Source organism: Leiobunum rupestre, chromosome 7, assembly GCF_980474605.1.
Source record: "Leiobunum rupestre chromosome 7, qqLeiRupe1.1.hap1, whole genome shotgun sequence".
In the NCBI taxonomy this organism is placed as follows: Eukaryota; Metazoa; Arthropoda; class Arachnida; order Opiliones; family Sclerosomatidae; genus Leiobunum; species Leiobunum rupestre.
In genome coordinates this window covers 18,770,975-18,787,449 of record NC_143390.1, presented here as the reverse complement: position 1 = coordinate 18,787,449, position 16,475 = coordinate 18,770,975, and the positions used below count along the sequence as shown (strand labels likewise).

The window sequence follows — 16,475 nt, the reverse complement described above, 5'->3', positions numbered from 1 at the left end:
CGGTTATCCCGGTGGAACCCCAAAAGGCCGGGAGATGGGTCAGCCGTGCCCTCATACGGAGGCCCGCAGCCCCACAGCAGGCCACCCAATCTGCCGAGGCGGCCAGTTTGCCTGGACCCTCTCCGTTAGCCTTTATATATTTTACAAGATCGGACATTATGTTTCATTGAATATTATAGAAAAAAACACAGGGACGTTGCACTTTCGTCACATAGTGACAGTTTGGAAAGTCGCGGTGAACTAGTAAAATGTTAACAAATCGAGAAGGTCCCGTTGACGTCTGCCCAGCCACTGCACTTCAAACAGACCACGGTTGACCTAGTCGCTATCGATGGTCTTCCACTCAGCTTCATCGAAGGAAAGGCTTTTAAAGCTTTCGTGGCAATGTTTGTCTCAAATTAACCTTCAAAGTCGGCGGACTGTTACGAGGGATTTGTAAATGATTGTTTCTGAAGAAATATCAACTAAACTAAAGGATTTGCTTAAGGACGTGTCGTTCTTACACCCAACGCTGGATTTATGGAGTGCACGAACGAGGGAAGCCGTCCTAGGCGTTAAATGCCACTTCATCAACGATAACTTCGAGCTCCAAAATCGCACCCTCGCATTCACGCACTTCGAAGCTGCACATTCTGGTGAAAATATTCTGGCAAAAGTTGAAGAAATTCTTCGTGACCTATAGGCGTGAATCTTTGTTATCTAATTATTTTATCAAATATTTTGAAATTGGTTTGTTTTATAAGGTAAAATTCTTAATATTCCTATAGATTGTAACAGTTTGTGCTGATAATGCGAGTAATATGGTAAAAGCTTTAAATCTTCAAGCGGTCTACTCTGAGTCTTGGGACATTGAGGGTTCCAGTGATGAGTCTGACTCGTTAGAACAATTAGATGATGGTAAATAGCAGTGGACTTCTTGTACATGTTTAATCCACTGCTGCAACCTTTTTTAGAAGCACGCGGTAACACTTTTAATTCCACGTAAACATTTAACCCTGTAAAAGCAGAAGTTAATGAACCGGAGTTATCGAAACGCATTAACCATAATTATGCACACCGCAAAGGGCTGCTTAGCCAGAGTCACGATTCTCGCCTCTCTGACAACGGATGGCACTAAAGCGCGATACCATGTCTCAAAAATTATACTTCTATAGGCTGTTTGATAACTTTAGTTCATTTACTTCTGGTGAACGCCAGGCTACCAAATAAGTAATATAAAAAATCGGATGATCATTTATTTAGCGTGGAACGATCAAAGCTGGATGATGGTTGAAAACACAATTTCAAAACCCAAGTGGACGAGACTAGGCTGTGTCGCGCACACGCTCCAGTTAGTAGTTGTAAACAGCCTACGAAATGACCAATCGTCGAAGACAGTTCGTGAATACGTCAATGGAGTAATAATGTTATTTCGCAAGTCCACGTAATATACAGAAAAACTACGGGCTGTAACGGGCGGGTTGGATTTGGTTTGCCCCGTGAAAACTAGGTGGGATTCTTTTTGTTTTGCCATAGAACTTTTCTTAATGGTATTTATAACATTATACAACAAAAGTAAATGAGTCGAGTTTACTGAAATAATCCCCAAAATACGTACGTTAGCCATATTTATTAATCAAAATCTAGCAAAGTTGGAACGTTTCATATTTGAAGAATTGAGGATAGTCACTCAAACGGTAAGTGACAATTGTTAAAGGGAATACTACCCCTAGATTCTTTTCACCCCCTTAAGGTGGCACTTTTTGCCGCTGCCACCTTTTGGCTTTATATATATCTGACGCTGAAAGCGCTCCAGCTTAGTAAGTTTTGTAAGGAAATGTATGGATCGCCCCTAAAGGTCGTCTTGAAGGTAATAGTCCCTTTAATCTTCGGGTTTCTCGACTCCAGAACCCAGTGCGCCTCGAAGTTGTGATTAATGAAATTAATGAGAAAAATGTCACAGATATAGGGAATATAATCTTTAAGTTCTGACTCTTTAGGTGTTTGAACGTTTGACCGAAAAGGTTAGCCCTCCGAAAAATATCTTGGGAAAATAAATGGTCAAACGTTGTCACCGAAAAATGCATGGTTTTTACTATAACCTGGTCCTGTAAATGTTTAATTTCTTGTATTTTTTTACAAAGACTGGCGTGAAAAGTGCCATTACAAAACTCCTAATGGAAGCGATAAACGCGAAAGAAAGTTCGCGGGTTTTGTTCACCAAAATTAAAAATCTTCAAGGTTTCTTATCTCCTCTAAGAGACGCGACAGACCGTTTACAAGGCGATGGTCCACAAATCTCACTACCAGTCGTAATGAAATTGCTCGAAACGTTTGTGACAATCTACGACAACAACACCACCAAATTTGGAGGACTTCGCAAACATTTGTTGGAGAACCTGGAATTGAGGTTTAGTAGTCATCTTTCCGACCCGTTCTATATTATAAATACAGAAATTATTTATTTTCCAAGGTAATATAAGACTCAAGTTGTTTTATACAATTTCACAAAATAACAACCCCTTTTAATATCTTAAAAATTATTATTTTAATGCCCTTTATTATCATGGTAACTAGACTCCCTTCTCCGCCCACGTTAGGCAAAATACCTCTTTAAAATTTATGGATTATCTGATAACTTCGGTTCATTTACTTATGGTACTATTTGCGGATGACTTCAGTTCACCACCTTGGGCAGAGAGTTATCTAGAATTTAAAACTCCTACCAAAAATGACGCGCTACAAATATTGGAGAGCTATGGGTATGAATTTTTTACTCCCAACTAATCAAGGCCGTGCAACCGCTGAACCTACTTCAAAGTGTTTGTCTTATGCTGAAAAAGAAACCAAGGATGTAACCATGCTCACTCAAAGGATGATACAAGAAGACACCGCAAATCCGGAACTTTCGTGCCCATTGGCCTATTGGAATGAATATCAGTCTAAGTACCCGGCTATTGCGGCACTTGCAAAAAGACATTTGTCCATGCCCGCAACTTCAGCGAGTTGCGGATGATTGTTTTACAGAGGTGGGTCACTTAAAAGGCCGAGATGAACGGAATTGATTTAATCGAAGATAGTTGAATTTATAAAGAGTACAGGCAGCCACAAATTGAGATAATTTTGAGAAAAAAATAATAAAAATTTAAATTGTAATTAGGCCTAAGTCACAAATGTGCCATTATATATTTATGTTACCATGATACTATTAACCGAAATAAAGAATTTGAATTAAGCGAATTGAAATGTGGATAACGAACTTATTTTGGCAGCATAATAACATAAGTTTATATTTCATCTTCGATAAGTATGATGATTAGCTAAAATACGACGCTAGAGTGACGTCCTATTTAATAAAATCAAGTTAATCAACACCACCTAGATGCCGGAATAAGAATCAAAAGAGGCATGGAAATGAATTGAAGTGTCATACTTGTCGAAGATCAATTATGAACTTTTAATACTATATTTTACCTACTACTTATCAAAAACGTACCACACTGTATAATGGGGATCGCAGAAAACGTTTTGCATGTACCATATATTATTCTTTCTACTTCATACTCTGACAATTCTTTCTGGTATTTCAAGGTTTTTCATGACGATATCATTTTTGTTCTCGTTTTTAAATTTAAAATATCTTCAATAACATTTTTTAACAAAATTGAACGTGGATGCATTTTAGTTTTTTATCGCGATATCAAAAAGTTCTTCGCATGATGACTTAGGCCTAAGGTGGTGCCTTGGGTATTGGCCTAGCTGATTATTATTATTATTATTATTATTATAAAGTTTCGGTGACCAGTTATCTAATACCCTCAAAACCAAAAAACAAAATTCACTTGAAACTAAGAAACTAAACCTCCCGTGACCAGAAATGACCCGCGAATGTTATTTATTTAACCAACTCTTTTCATTAGAGCGACAGTTTTTTATCCCCGAGATTTTTAACTACTGTGAAGAAACAATTTTAATTTTTTTCTTGAAAATATATCGATGAATTAACTATATCAAGGTTTTGAAGTGAAATAGTTTACGATATAAGGATTCACTCTTAGATGTATTTTTTAAGATCTTCGTAAGAACGATTCTTTCCGTGAACATATCAAAATTGGTGTGATATTTCTTATGTAAACACTGTTCAACTCAAACATATCTTGATCACGGACGGAATTGCTCACGGGGGTATAACTTCACTTATGCCGCGAAACGAAATACTTCTGTTATAGTGGTTCTTGCTCTTATGAGGAATGAAAATGAACAAAAAGTTCAAGAAATGCCCATCTCTGCTTACGAGTGATTATGTTACATATGGTAGTTCTGGGGATATTACAGGATTTTAACTTGATATCATTTTACCATTTTACACCTGTTTATACACAGCGTGAACTAGCGAAGAAACTACTAATCGTAGATAAAACTACCACCAAATACCTGACATTTCAATCATTTTCGCTTTCACTATTTTAAGTTATTCTCGGTTTAATTTAATTATTAATTAGTTAATTTATACGACCGCGTGAAAAAATCTTTGTTTACTGGTGACGGTAGTCGGGAAAAGACCGCGGGGGTAACGTACGGTGATGACGTGGGCTGCAGTTAATCGGATTACTGGCGGAGTAGCGGGCGCAATCCGCGATACTGAGTATTGAGGCTGCGCAGTCACTTGGGCTACGTTCAGTGAAGCTTAACAGTCTTATACAGTTCTACGTTTGCGTTGATTCCGTTGAGACTTTTTATCCTGTCTTGTTGAACGCTTTTTTACGATGTTGTAATTTTTATAAAATATCGTCTGCTGTGTCGTCCGCAGCTAGCCTTCCCGCGTGCTGTGACGTCACGATTCCGTTTAACAACGAAGAAACCGGCTGGAAGAACAGATTCAAATGTTTCAGCAACGGTTCAGCAACGCTACGTCACACCGGAAATGGAAAAAAGCGTATGGTAGAAAACCGGTTCCGAAATACTGCAACGTTTAATTTGTTGCAAGCTACTGAACGTAGCCTTGTGCAGAGGTAAGTATTTAAATTCAACATTGAACAGAACTATTGCCTCCCGTCGGAAATCGATTTAGCATATCAAAAAATGTAAGTATACAAAATTTCATGCTTTTATCACAAAACGCACGATTTTTCACCAAGTGACCTGACTAATAGTATTGGAGAAACGTACGCGTTTCATATCGGTGGTGAAAAAGCGGGGACTGTCAATCAGGATTATAGTACTTCTTATCTGCAGGTGGCGAAAGAGGAGACAATACATAGAAAGGCACTCGCCTTCGCTAAAGCTTTCCATTTTAGAAGGGTACAGTTTGCATCTTTTTATATACACCGCTTTATTGCGTAGAAAGGCTGCTACCTTCTCTAACGCTTTTCATTTTAGAAAAGTACAGTTTGTATCTTTTTATATACACCACTTTATACGTTCACCGTCCTATGTATTACATAAGCTTGCTAGTTACACGTTCAACACTGTCATAGCTTTCTTCTACAGTATACTACTCGCGGGAGGAGTAGGGGGAGAGGGAGGAGGCCTTTCACTGTATACTCGCGGGAGGAGTGTGAGGAGGGCTTCCCCTGTAAACTCGCGGGAGGAGCGGGATGAGGCTTTCCCTGTATGTTTTGGGATCGGCCTGAAGACCCTACTTAGTTCGATAAAATTGTCCAAAATCCATTTTTGAGTCCAATCCAGAGTGTTATTGGTTTCCATAGTAATCGAATTTAGGCAGAGGCCACCATTTAAAATAAGGGTGTCATCGGCATACAAATTAAGGGAATCATTGTTATCAAAAATTAAGAGTTAGATCGCTTATAAATAAGTTAAATAATAGAGGAGATAAAATAGAACCTTGCGGCACCAGGCCCGGACTGACCCGGGTGGCTAACCGGCGATCGCCGGTCAGATCGGGGCCAACTCAAATTGGGGGCCATAAAGGAAATATTTTGCATTAATGGGAAATGGGGCTTACACGATTGCATAGCCGGTTGGGCCAACTACTAGTCAGTCCGGCCCTGTGCGGCACTCCACTCGACACTACGTTCGTTAGATAGGGAATTATTGAACATAATCGAAAGCTTTTTTTTAGATCTAAAAAAACTGCAATAGAGACTTGGCACTCCGTAGCTTTGGCCATGGCCGCCATTGTGGTCATATTTTTCTCCCCACGATAAAAACTATTGAAAAAAACTGTGACGTAGCACTGCCAAGTCCCTATTCCGTATTCACTTTTATCTAGCCAATCAATTATTTTTTATATACTTTAAAAACAGCCGGTTCCACACCACCCGAATTATCTCTAAAGCCACACTGTTATTAGATATTAAGTTAAATTTAGTGTTAAATTTTAGTAGACGTTTGTAAAATCATTTGTTGAAAGTTTTAGAAAAAAAAAGAAAATACAGTTATTGGTCTATAGTTATTCGGTTGGAGGGGTCACCTTTTTTAAAAAATTGGACTGGTAATGGATTTTTTGAGAAGCGTAGGTTAGGTACGATATGCTTAAAGATAAGTTGATGATATAATAGGGCTAATTATGTGCTAGGCCCTTTTAACAAATTTTGGACTTATACCATCAAACCCAGTAGACGAGTTAACTTTAAGGTTGTCTATTATTTCGGAGATTTCGGCACTTGTAGTGTCGTCTAAGAACAGAGTTACAGATTGGGTTTATATTAATATTATTTTTTCTATTATGATTGTCGTTATCCCTTGTTTCAGGATTAAAGAATTCAATAAAGGGGTCTGGGGAGGTATTTATATTTTTACAATCACCGTGTCTGTCGGTGTCTGTGTGTGTGTGGGTCTGTCTGGGCTGCGAACGCATTTTCGGAGCAAAGTGTAATCATCGCGTACGCAGTTTCTTAGAATTAGGGAAAAGGTTTTTCCAAAAGTGCCCTATTTTTGTCATTGGGTGTAGTATACATATTTTTAAATTTGCGTTAGTATCGGGCGGGATTCGAAACCGAGCCCTCCTGCACAACAGGTGAGCGTTCTACCACAGAAAAACGGATACATGTTACGCTTCACTGAAAATTAGAAACTCTTCCGAGGAGAGGTATATTTTGGCTTGCTAACTTGTTATCACTTTGTTTTGCTTGTTTGTGTCCTATAATATCGTTGATTAAGTTCCATGTTTTCCGTGGATTGTTTTGAAATTTGATTAGAGTTGTCCTAGAAATTTTAGCTCTCGCATTTTTATAAGGTTATTACATTTATTGCGAGCTTTTTTATAGTTAGTTAAATTAACAGTTTGTGGAATTAATGCGCGAATATGAAGTCTTTATCTGTTACGATCCTTAATTATATATTTTTTAAATTTTGGTCGATCCAATTCAGGGATTTACCATATTTTTCACTTATCCATGGAAAACAAAAATTATAAGTATTTTGGAAGAGAGTAAAAAAATCGGCAAAAGCTTCATTGATGTCCTTGAGTAAAGACGTGGAGTTCCGGTTCATTTCATTCAATTTTCGAGAAACATTTTAGAATATTTGAATTAGAGACGTTTCGTGTCCATCTAACCACTGAAATTTTAAAGTCAATAGTAGGTATATTAACATCGATTGAATAGTGATCTGCTCTATCTATGTATATTATTGGTGAAATTTAAGTAACAGTGATCAATTAGTGAGGCTGTCGAAGAAATAATTGGGCACTTTTATTAACTGAGTAATACCATAGCTTTTAGTTAAGTCTAGTAGTTTTATAATTCTAGAATTTATTAGTTTCAGTAAATCGACATTAAAATCCCCCAGTATAACATAACTTTTACACTTTTAGCTGTACCTAGATGTTTTAGGGCTGCTTCGAAAGTGTCAATAAAATTAGCATAGTTGTTATGACATCGATACAAAACACAAATATATACATTATCAATTTTGATAGAGTTAATTTCACAACTGTCCGCAAATATACATGGTACTATTTCAAAATTTAGATTATATCTAACGAAAAACCAATACCACACCCCCTCCCCCCCCTTCAGTCTCACGGCCACTGCCAACAAATGTATAATTAGGATAGTAATCTGAAAAGTTTTCTGGATACCAAGTTTCAACTAGGGCAAATACATCAACTTCAAAAGAAAGTTCGGTATGACAAGTAGTGTAGAAATTAGCAAAGTTTGCATTGGCACTGCATATGTTTTTATGTACTATATTAATCATAAGATCAAAAGTTCTTACTAATGGAGATTAGGTTAGTTTATAGTTTTTGTAAAATTTTCTGGGTAGCAAAATCAAATCTATGAGTGTCTTTACCAATCATAATTGAGTTAGTTGCGACCCATTTGAGACGCTCCGGTAATTTAGTTTTCCCAAACATTCTTAATTTGTAGCGGGCGTATTCTTGATTAGGAGTATAGTCTTGTTCTACGTAGATATTAGTACCCTTTAGTTTGGTATTATTCTTAAGTAGGGACATTTTTTGATCATATGTATCAGCTTGGAATATGATATTGGACTTTGGTAGCTATCTCGAGATTAGTTGAAAAAGGTTTAGAGATCGAGTCACACAACTAATTACGGTCTTCAAGTTCATTATCTTGGAGACCACGTATTTGGAGGTTTTTATACGGTGGATGACGACTTCTAGATTATCAATGTATACGCATCCTATTTTTTCATACCTATCTTTAGCTGTAGTTGTAGCCCTGTCTAATTCATCTTCTAAATCTGTGATTCTTCCTTTAATAAGATCAATTTCATCAACTTTACCCTATATTAATGGCTTTAAAAGTCGCTTGATGACTTCGGCCTAAGGTGGTGAAAATTTGGTTTAGTGTGGTTTCCATAGCTAATTGTGTGTCGGTTAATTTATCTAGTTTTTCGTTGAAGCTTATCTGGCCTTTATTGAGTACATCTATTTTGTAGGATATGTTTTTAAGTTCGCGAAAAACTGAACTTTGTGTCAGCTAGGAGCAACAAACACAAGGAGAACGCAGCTAGCCTTTAAATACGCTAACGAAGGGTTGTGTACGAATTTCATTGGATGAGCGTCACGAGCCTTTACGCTGAACGTTTTACAGGCGGGGGGGGGGGAGACAATTTCCGAATTTTCCCCTTCCGGCGGCAGCAGGCGCTAAAGCGTCTAGCCAATGAAAAACGTACACAAGAAACTCCACGACTTTTGACGGGTTGCGTTCTCCTTGTGTGGGGTGTTGTGTTTGTTGCTCCTAGGTGTCAGATTAGTTATTATCGGGAAATCTGGCTTGCGACTATAACACCGAATAGAGAACCTAAGCCTAAATATTAAAAATTTTAAAACGAGTTGCATAGCAACGGAAATTTTTTTAATATTTAGGCTTCTCTATTCAGTGTTATAGTCGCAAGCCAGATTTCCCGCACGGTACTGACGAGTCCCAAATAGGATGAAACCGGTCTACCGTTGGAATTGCTGGCTATTTTATTTAATTTAATTTTTCACTCGAAGACCTATTTGGTCCGAGTTTCGCGTCGTTTTATTTGCTCGAAGACCTATCGGTACAAGGTACATGTATTAGTAAGTTTTTAAATATCTTCAAATTTGTTTAGGGTTTAGCTTTATTATCCCTTTTCATAATGGACTAATCTACTTATTCGCTAATTTTATCATCCTTTACAATGCAGTACATAGGTGGTTTCTTTTAACTTAACATTGGCTTTAATCTAGGCGTTATATATGATATAAACGTACAGTATAAGTTCTTAAATTCGGTGGTGTCTGTTTTCGTATTAACCCGTTAGTTATTAATTAATTTAAAAATCGTCAACTTGACGAAAACCAGCAAAAGACGTTTTCTTCCATATTTGGTTCTTTGTAGATAGAATTTGCGCTATGATAGAATCGTTTTGATTTGTGTATCCGAAAGTGTGATATCAATTCTCGAACATTGTAGTCTCTGATTTTGAATTTACCTATTAGTTATTTTACCAAATCTGAAATCTTTCTGAAAATACCAAATCACCCTCCCGCGTTAAAATCGTGGGTAAATACGGTTAAACATCGTGTATTTTCTTCCCGTTATATTTTTATACTCCGTCAAAGATAGCTTTATTGAAAACTCAAAGAGGAGGGATTGGAAGAGTCCAGATTTATTTGCCCCTGGCTTAAGCTCCCGCGTTTTTCTCGGTGCTTTAACTCAATGAAATTTCCAGCCTCGAATTCGATGGCAATATCGTGCCGACAGCCATAGGTCAAAGGGGTCCGGTGTCACGCTGTGAGTCCAAACTCAATTTGAGACCGAGCTCAAGTATTTTTAAATAAATATTGTGAGCCTGAGACGAGACTGATAAGTTTTCACGTTAAAACCGAGCCAGAGCTGACGTATTGTAAAACGAATATTGTAACTAGTGAGCTCGAGCTTGAGCTCCAGTTAAAATACCAATTACTTCGAGCTCAAGCTTGAAACCATTTCATGATTCACATTACTTGGAGCTCAAGCCTCAGATTATATTAAAAATTAACGAACCCGACCTAATACTTGAGCCCGAGTTCGAGACTGATTTCGGTAGTTTTCATATCTGAGGTGAGCCCGAGCTCAACTCACGATTACGATTGAGCCCGAGCCAGAGACCAATTTGAATACGGTTTTCGTATCTGAGGATGAGATCTATCTCCTTCAAATTCGCGATATTCTTTAGCCCTAAGCCCACGTTCGAAATTTATTTTGGCAAAAAAAGCGTTAGAAGCTAGCGCGGCCTAGCCCCGTCTGGATTCCCGGGCTCAGGACTGCCTGACCACCTCCGACTGTCTTCCAGGTGTGCCAGTGATGCCGGAATGGATCTCGGAAACACTAATTGGGCTATTTGATAAATAAAATGTGTGACGAAAAATCGGGTTGAGCAACTCTAGAGTCCAGAGCGGTCGAAAGGGATTAATTATATCATGTTGAGCAGAGCTACATACTGATCCCGAGCTTGAGCTTGTCTGAGTATTTTGAAACATCGAGCTCGAGCTTGAGTCTTTAGTAGTGTTAAAACATAGTGAGACCGAGCTTGAGGTCACCATTTTATTTGTAAGTAACTATAGTGAGCCTGAGCCTGAGACCACCCGTCGATTTGTAAATATAGTGAGCCCGAGCCGAGACTGCCCGTATATTTATAACTAGTGAGTCCGAGCCCAAGACGGTTTGTTGGTTTTAAATCTACTGAGCTCGAGACCTCACATCGGCGAGGAAATTTAGATTGCGACCTTGAACCCAAGACCCGGCCAATAATTGGTGAGAACAAGATGAGCCCGAGACCACCGTAAGCTCATATACGAATTTAGTGAGGTGAGCTCGAGCCCAGCTCTTGGCGTTGACCTATGCTGACAGCTGACTTGGGAGGACTCCGAAGAGTGTAAATCTTTATTATTTTCCTCCCTTTGGCATAACTATTCGCGCTTATCTAGGTTTCTTATTGGTTTCGGTAGATCTGCTAGAATGTATGAAATAAAACTATTCTTAATGATTTGGAATTATGAAAGTAGCTTAACTAAAGTTTAAAATTCATAGAGCGTCGCTTCGTTTTATGAAAAAGTTTATCCGGTTTCCTAGAAATTCCAACACTAAAAAAGGCCCGTGTAATGCTGCTATAAATAGACTGTGGACGACTTGAAAGTCGAGTTGTTTTCGCAATTACTATCAATAAACCTCCGGGTCAAACACTCTGAAGCGTTGGAATATATTTACCTGAACCAGTGTTCACTCATAGTCAACTATACGTTTTCCAGAATTACCCCCGAGGAAAACGTTTTGGTAAAAGTACTTGATACAGTTTATCAGGGCGCGTGGTTGAAGATAAAAAAACCAGTTGGCAAGCCAAAATATACCTCTCCTCGGAAGAATTGTCCCTAGTGGTATTAATTTCTCGAGATAACCCTTAAAGATATATCTCCGCAATTTAGAGTTATTTGTTAAAAATATTAACCCATTTCTATCCCGCCCGGTATAAAATTTTAATTATAATTAAAATAATTGAGACGAAACGACCAATTTTAATTTATTCAGAATATCATAAGTTAAGTAGTTACAACAGTAAGTTAGACGTACTATAACAATGCACAATTGAATTAAACCCTTTTACAGAACAAGTTTATCAGTTAAATATAATACGAAGCAAATTTTAATGAAATATCTACAGAGGCTTTTTGGAATTACTCGCTTACGAAATACTTGCCGCATCTTTAACGCTCATTTTATTTCAACACTCGCCCTTGATGAAGATACCGTAGATATCTGGTAGTGGACGACTCGTTCACTTCCTGTTGACCTTGTGACGCATACCACATGAAAAAGACCAATGCCGTCCAATTTCCAATATCATATAATGACTCGCACACCCAAGAAATCATTGACTGCGTTAGAAATCGTAGATATCCAAATATCCACACCAAATGTATTTACAAGAAGCAAAAACCTTACCATCAACAAAGCACAGAGAGCCACTTGACTAACCGCCAGCTTTTAAAGCAATTAACGTTAAATTATCTCCTTTGAATTAACAGAACTATATATAGGTCGTTAAGAAAGTGGACCACCCACAGGGTCTACCCTTTAACCCTCTAATCTCGGCTGACTGCGCTAAAACAAGATTTAACCTTTAAAAAATACCAGATTAGGCCTTCATAAATTCATTAATAAAAAAAGACTTTATTACCTATTATGCTTACGATGCCTGTCTTAATTTCAGTGAATCTAAGCAGCTATCGGTGGTTCTGTGGTAGAGCGCTCGACTGCCAAGCCGAATGGTCTGGGTTCGAAACCTGGGTGGCGCATTTGTTTTTAATCAATAGAGAAACGCTAAATTAGAATTTCTTCGATGCAATAATTTCAATTTCAATTCTATTTCAATTAAACCAAAATTTCGTACTCTATTAAATACGCTTCCGATAAAGCTGAAGGTCTAATTTTCAATAAGGTGTAACAAGTGTCGGTGGTTCTGTGGTAGAACGTCCGCCTGTCAATCAGGAGGTCTCGGGTTCAAATCCCACCCGATGCGATCGCAAATTGATACTAAGACGAATACCGTGTACAACTGGTGGAAACCCTGCCATTGGACGTTGAGAGGTAGCATTACACTCAGCACTCGGTCCGTCCCAAAGTCATTAAGAAGAAGTTGGAGAGAAAACGCCCATATAAACACAACAGACTCAACATGCACATCCATCAGAACACAAACACAACAAATTCAACACTCACAACCTACGCATAAACATTACAAAAACGTAATACACCAAACCGTCACGACGGTGAGCGATAAAAAACACCATCCAAACCAAACCGCAAATGCATCCGTTAACGCTCACCGTCACACGGTGGTTTTGCCAACCCTTTGAGAAACTGCGTACGCAATGATTACACTTTGCACCGAAAATGCGAACGCGTTCGCAGTCCTGACAGACAGACCCACCCACAGACCCACCCACAGACCCACAGACAGACACGGTCGTTGTATAACCCCTCCTAGGGGACTTTGTCCCCTCGGAGAGTTAATAATTCAGTAAAAACGTTGTATTGTATACAAAGAAATTTTGTGAGTAAACAAATACCGTTATTGCAAGTGGAAAACTTAGAAAACCACCGTTGGTCGAAAAGTCGTTAACTTAAATAAACGTCGATTATTAAAGTTCATCATTACTGTGAGTTTGGAAAGCTTTGGCTGTTAATAAACCTGGCCTTAAGGGACATCCCAATGATCTCACTATCTGTGACCATTCGGAATCTTTTGCACTGTCGGAAATTAATTTCCTTCCTTTAATTTCAGCCAAGCGAAAATAACTCATTGCTTATAAGAAAATTATTCTAAACTATATAAAGAGTTTGAATGATAACAATAACTGTATTTTATGTGATTTTAGTGCTTTTTAAAATATTTTATTACTTAGACCAGCATAGTACTATATTCAATCACTTTTGGTTATGCTGTTCAATAAAAAGAGTATTACTATTTTTGTATTAATCTCCAAAGAAACTAACTGAATGGCCGCTTGGCGAGGGCAGTATTACGTGGCAGATACATTGACGCGCTGTATGGGGTTACTGATATCGGCCGTTTAACTTCAAGTCGTGTACAGCGACCCAGGGAAGAGGGGAGCCCTTGTCGCCGGTAATGTTAGCCGAGTTTAAGGACGTCTTGGTGGGAGATCCATTCTTTTCGGGATAAGGCCACGAGAGTATGATGAGGTACATTATGACCTGTTGTACCTGAAGGCTGAGGAGTTTAAGCCGGTATAGGTAGTTATCCCCCAAGCCATACGTGGTGAGTTGCTGGTCACCCCCTTTTCAGGTGTCATCCAGATATTACCACACGAGACTGTATAGTTGGATTAAGGGGTTTGATTCAACAAACTTGCATCCCCATTATTTCCCCTCTGTAGTTTTCACAAATCGATCTAAACCTAACTCCTCTTGAACCACTGTTATAAATAATTTCTTTGCACAAGAATGTTTGTGGAATGACATTGATGTTTTGTAAAAAAAACAATTACCTTGAAACTCTTAATATCTGCCGTAACATTTACAGGAAAAAACCGTAGTAGTTTTTTCAGTTCATATAACTGGTTTTGTACTATATCACTGCTATTACAACAGCTGATATCTCAACGCGTTATTAAGGATAAAAACCCGATAAAATACGAAAGACCAGGCAGTACAGTTGACGCGGAATCATAATAAACTCAGCCGGCGATGGAAAAAGACGAAGATATTTTCGAAGGATGCGCGCTGGTAATGTTCGATGGGTTCCCTTTACCCAAATTCGGTCCCATCGATGAGATAGTGCGCTCAATCGCTGCCATGACCCCTAAGCCAGGGGATATTATTTTGTCCACTTACCCAAAGTGCGGTTAGTAACAAAAAATTTAAATATCTATAACAAACGTTTAACACCGCGCGATCTTATTTAGGCACGACATGGACACAGTTTGTAATATGGGGTATTTTAAATGACGGAAGCCAACCACCCAGCGCCAGCACGATGATGCATAAAGAATTTCCTTTTCTGGAGATTACGGGACTAGAAGCCCTAGAGGATTTACCATCACCAAGACCAATCAAACTGCATCTACCCTACAGGTAAATTAGAACTTTCTTTCAAATAAAACCTTAAGTAATGGTTCGTATTAGTTCGGCACATCAGAGAGGAATTATCCTCTGATAAAGGGACAAATTTAAGTTACTATTAATTTAAAATTAAGTATGAAATTAATAACATTATATTAATATAAATATATTACTACCGTGCTTTTCTGGCGCCCCAAGAAAATTAATCATTTGATACCTCCGAAATAGTTAAGACAAGACATATAAATGTTACATTAATCGATAGCTTGCTAAGACCCGCCTTTATGATTCCGCTTATAGACAAGCTTGAACGTACGGCTAAAATATAATCAACGTGAACCTCATATACCAATTTGGCACTTGTTTATCTTTAGATTAACTCCGAAGAGTGCCGATGCCTTGTACGTTTCGGTCATTAGAAATATCTTCGACTGCTGCGTCAGTTATTATCACCACATCTGCGAAATGGAGGTGAAAATGTCGGGAAAGAAGCACTATCCTTTCGAGTTATATTTCGACAGTTTCGTCAAAGGGATGATCCCGTTTGGTGACTACTTTGAGAACGTGCAATCGTGGTACGAACGCAGGAACGACCCCAACGTCCTGTTCTTAACCTACGAGGACATGAAGTCGGACCCGACAGGCAACGTCCTTCAAATTGCTCGATTTCTAGGATTAGGGGATAAACTGGAAAATGATAAAGACATGTTAAACAACGTTCTCAAACATTCCAGTTTCGAGTACATGAAGGAAAATGCTCCCGTTAGGTAAAACTCGTAACAGAAGTCTATCATCAGAATTATTTATAGCTTCTATTAAAAGGAGTATGAACGTAATCAAAAAATCGTATGGTAACGCACTCTACGATTTGTTTTAACTTAATACTAGCGCTAATCATCCCAAGCTTCTGCTAACCACCAAAGTTCACACTCCCTTTATAGACTTATATTATACTTTACGCAGGGTACCCAAAGTATTCAACCACCATATGGAACATGAAATATCCGAAGAGGCTTTGAATGCTTTTCGAAAGGCCATGCATGACGAAGAGAAAATGAAAGACGATAATTTATATCGCACGGTGAATTTCTTTCGAAAGGGAAAGGTGGGCACCGGAAAACAAGAGCTGACTGAAGAGCAATGCAACATCCTGAATAAACTAATCGACGAAAAAATAAAATACCCAGAGTTGAGAAAATTAGCGCGAAGAACTAAAGCTTAAAGCTACTAAATTAAAATAATTATTTCATTGAAAATGGAATCAATTACGTACACGACGTACAATTGTATTATTTTATATTAAATACGAGTGAAAGCGTTATGCTGATTTGAGTAAAAATATAAGTAACATAAAATAAAAGTATGAATGTTGTAGTCTTGGTAATGCATGTTTTTCTTACTATACCTACCACCTTTCTTTATCAGAACCAAATTAGTAGAAGGATCAGCAAATATGTAACTCGAAAAAATGAACAT

The 16,475-nt window shown here is 38.2% G+C and overlaps 1 protein-coding gene across 1 annotated transcript; it reads left to right on the top strand.

The window, feature by feature from the left end:
* The first annotated feature begins 14,624 nt into the window (after window positions 1-14,624).
* LOC149934993 (sulfotransferase 1 family member D1-like) lies at window positions 14,625-16,378 on the top strand. Its single transcript, XM_090181125.1, has 4 exons — window positions 14,625-14,781; window positions 14,843-15,011; window positions 15,374-15,766; window positions 15,963-16,378. Exons 1-4 carry the CDS (start codon window positions 14,625-14,627, stop codon window positions 16,219-16,221), a joined length of 978 nt encoding a protein of 325 aa, XP_090037251.1. The 3' UTR covers window positions 16,222-16,378.
* The last annotated feature ends 97 nt before the right edge of the window (window positions 16,379-16,475 follow it).

Coding starts and splice junctions, on each gene's coding strand:
- LOC149934993 (XM_090181125.1), top strand. CDS start 14,625: ATGGAAAAAGACGAAGATATTTTCGAAGGATGCGCGCTGGTAATGTTC. Junction 15,012..15,373: donor AAACTGCATCTACCCTACAG/GTAAATTAGAAC, acceptor GTTTATCTTTAG/ATTAACTCCGAAGAGTGCCG. Junction 15,767..15,962: donor AAGGAAAATGCTCCCGTTAG/GTAAAACTCGTA, acceptor TACTTTACGCAG/GGTACCCAAAGTATTCAACC.